Source organism: Mastomys coucha, unplaced genomic scaffold (assembly GCF_008632895.1).
Source record: "Mastomys coucha isolate ucsf_1 unplaced genomic scaffold, UCSF_Mcou_1 pScaffold15, whole genome shotgun sequence".
NCBI classification, from domain to species: Eukaryota; Metazoa; Chordata; class Mammalia; order Rodentia; family Muridae; genus Mastomys; species Mastomys coucha.
In genome coordinates, this window is record NW_022196897.1 from 149,478,882 (window position 1) to 149,482,486 (window position 3,605).

General features: G+C 48.7%; 1 protein-coding gene across 1 annotated transcript in view; it reads left to right on the top strand.

The window, feature by feature from the left end:
• Window positions 1–2,653, top strand: part of R3hdml (R3H domain containing like) — a 9,275-nt gene extending 6,622 nt beyond the window's left edge. Inside the window, exons 3-5 of the mRNA XM_031373738.1 lie at window positions 684–816; window positions 1,843–1,958; window positions 2,371–2,653. Of these exons, the coding sequence (XP_031229598.1) occupies window positions 684–816; window positions 1,843–1,958; window positions 2,371–2,503 (382 nt within the window). The 3' untranslated portion in view covers window positions 2,504–2,653. The remainder of the gene's footprint in view (window positions 1–683; window positions 817–1,842; window positions 1,959–2,370) is intronic.
• The last annotated feature ends 952 nt before the right edge of the window (window positions 2,654–3,605 follow it).

A 3,605-nucleotide genomic window follows, 5' to 3' on the forward strand; every position in this document is an offset into this window, starting at 1 on the left:
CAGAGGCAGAGGCAGAGGCAGAGGCGCAGACCAGTCTCTGAGTTCAAGGCCAGCAAGAGTTAGTCTGATGCCATCAAGAGGGATAGTGAGGAGAAGCCAGAGAGACTCTTCAGAGAAGTCATCTGAGAAACCCCCAGAGCAAGCCCAGGAACGTGGCAGAACGTCACTCTGAGGGGCCTGGGCAGGACGTTTCATGTCATATGATTTAGTTCCGCACACCGTCATATGATTTAGTCTGCACACTGCTTCTAAACTCTGTCCCAGAAAGAGCTGCTTGGGAGGTGGCCTGATCTCTTCAGGCTGTGGATATTGTCAGCTCTAGCTGATGGAGAAAGTCCTCAGACCCCCTCGGGTACTTTAGCCTGCAGAGAGCTTCCTGGACAGGCCTGATGGTCCAGCATGACTCCTCTCCTTCCCTGAAAGGACGAGTTCTCAGGCCTGATGGTCCAGCATGACTCTCCTTCCCTGAAAGGACGAGTTCTGTCTGAGACGTCACCACAAGCTGGCTCTTTGCACAGCTTTCTTCAGAACAGGACCATGAGGTAGGGGTGAAGGCCTACATTCTAGCGTTTTACAGATGGGGAACCTGATGGAGAAATGAAGTGACTCACCAAACGAGTCAGTGATGACAGAGTGACTTTTCCATCCTCTCTCACCTTCTTCCATGTTCTTGGCCTCCCTAGGTACCGTTCTGTGGTAGATCTTGTGAAGTCTTGGTCTGAAGAAAAGGGCCATTACTCATTCCCGGCTCCAAAGGATTGCACCCCACACTGCCCTTGGCTCTGCAGTGGTCCTGTCTGCTCCCACTATACCCAGGTACCTTCTTGTCAGCCGAGAGTGCTACTGAACAGACAGAGCATGATGGGGGAAGGGCAGGCTGGGAACTTCCATTCTGGCCCCATGGGCTTTCTTTTGTTTCTCTTTTTGTAGACAGAGTCACTGCCTATTCCAAGCTGGTCCCTAACTCTCCAACCTCCTGTCTCAGCCTCCCGAGTGCTGGGACCGTAGGCACCCCCACCATTCCCTGTATGTGCTTTCCTTTAAGTAAGGTGTACGTTGTGCAGACAATGCATTGAGATGAACTATATTTGAAACGCAGGCTCTCGAGGGCCTGGAACTCATTACAGACATTGTACCCTGACACTGTTTTGTTTGAAGTATTTTGGGGTATTTTCTGTTTCCCAGGACTCCTACTATCTGTTTTGTTCTACAACCGAGCTACACATCAGCTCATTTCCAACTATCTTAAAAAAATAATAGTAGCTGGGTGTGGTGGCTCATGTCTCTAGGCCCAGCACTTGGGGGGCAGAGGCAGGCAAAGCTCTGTGAGTTCAAGCTCAGCCTGGTCTATATAGTCCAGGCTATCTAAGAATATATAGTGAGGCACTGTCTCAAAAAACAACGACCAAAAAAAAAAAAAAAAATCACGGGGCATTATTACCTCCCTCTTCCTAATGAAGCACAGAAGTACAGAGAGGATTAGAGGCTTAGTCAAAAATCTCACAGCAGGCAAAGTTGACTCAAGTTGAGTGTGATTCAAAGGCTTGTGTTTAACCTCATTGTAGTAGTGTCGTGAGCTCATAGTTCACTATGTAACAGTGTGAAACATATTCCTTACTGTTGGTCTCAGTAAAATGCTATTTTTGAGAGACATTCCATCACAGAGTAAATGCCTCAAGCCATCCCTCACCCCATTGGGATGCAGACACGGCCTCTTCCCCCCCAACCCCCACCCCCCTGCCCCAAGACTTCACATAATATACTCAACTGGAATGGGGTCCAGCAATCATGCTGCCCAGAGTTCCTTCAAGTCTCAGCCTGCCTGTCTCTGTGCTTCTGCAGATGGTGTGGGCATCCTCCAATCGCCTGGGCTGCGCTGTTCACACCTGTAGCAGCATCAATGTGTGGGGCAGTACCTGGCAGCGGGCTGTGTACCTGGTCTGCAACTACGCCATTAAGTAAGTACTGTCCCAGGGTTCCTTCTACTCAATACCGTAGTGGTTTTGGCTATTTAGGAGAGTCACCTGACGAGGCAGTTGGTTGGTTGGTTGATAGATACAGGGACTGGGTCTTGCACAAGCTAGACAAGTGTTCTACTGTTTAGCCACAGCTTTAGCTAATAATCCTTCTTCTGAATCCAAGAACTCGAGAGGGGTGGGAAGAGAGATGAGAGAGAGAAAGAGAGAGAGAAAGAGAGAGAGAGAGACAGAGAGAGACAGAGAGAGACAGAGAGAGAGAACCCCTAGAAGGTGGTGGTCTTTTGAGAGGGCAGCCGATTCTTGGAGTTGAAACATGGAAATCCGTGAAGGCTATTTACCCTAGACTCTTCTGTTCCCTAATCCTGTTTCCCCTGGCTCTGTTCTCTTTTAGGGGCAACTGGATTGGGGAGGCGCCCTACAAGACTGGGAAGCCGTGTTCTGCCTGTCCTCCCAGTTACCAAGGCAACTGCAACAGCAACATGTGCTTCTCTGGGTTCAAATCCAACAGGCTCCCATGGGTCTGAACTGGCCCAATGTTATGTTGTTCCCAGCTGTGCTTGACCCTTGAGAGATTCCTCCCCAAAGGAGAACAGGAATTGGGCAGCCCCTACAGCTCTTAATAAATTCCTTTTCCTTGGTGTCCTGTATGTATTAAAGGAGTCTCCTCTTCCTTCCTTAGTAACATCTTTGTTCTCTCAGATATCTAGAGAGATATACATTTTTTGTCTGCCTGCCTCTGCCTTCAGAGTGTTGGGATTGAAGGCTTGCACCGCCACCATGCCTGGCAAGAGCTGCGGTTTTCTTGTCTAATGATCTTGATTGAGCTAGGACTGCTGGGAACAGAATAGGAAGCTCAGTTTGTGACTCTTCAGGCTTCCAACCCAAGATTGTCCATCTAGCAAAAGGCATTTACTGGACAGTCTCAGCCTGTAGCTCAATATTAGAGTACTTGCCCGAGAAGCACTGCACACGCCTGGTGCGGTGGTGCACACCTATGATCCCACGGTTCAGGAAGTAGAATTAAGGGCTGGAGAGATGGCTCAGCAGTTAAGAGCACTGGCTGCTCATCCTGAGTTCAATTCCCAGCAACCGCATGGTGGCTCACAACCATCTGTAATGGGATCTGATGCCCTCTTCTGGTGTGTCTGAAGAGTGTACTCGCATACATAAAACAAATGAATCTCTTTAAAAAATAAAAAGAGAGAAGGAAGTAGAATCGAGAAGGTTAGCAGGTCACTCAGTCACTCTCAGCTATATAGCAGAAGTTCTATTTATTTAGTTTTTAAAATTTTGTGCATGCCATATCCCCACCATTGGTACATTTTATAGAACAACCACAGGACCCAGGCTTATTTCCTAGATAAGGACACCGAGGGTTGAATTCACACTTCTTGGATCTTCCTGGAACCTCTCCAAAGATCCATCCACAAGTTGACCAAGGAACTATTTCTGCCTCTGCCTTTCTTCCCTACAGCATTCCATCTGCCCCAGTCTATCTTCTGATTGCTCTACCACTGCACTCCATTGCCCTGCTCCATCTTCCTTTGATCCATGCGCCTGGCTCCATCTTCCCTCGATCCATCTTCCCTGCTCCATCTTCCCTCGATCCATCTGCCCTGCTCCATC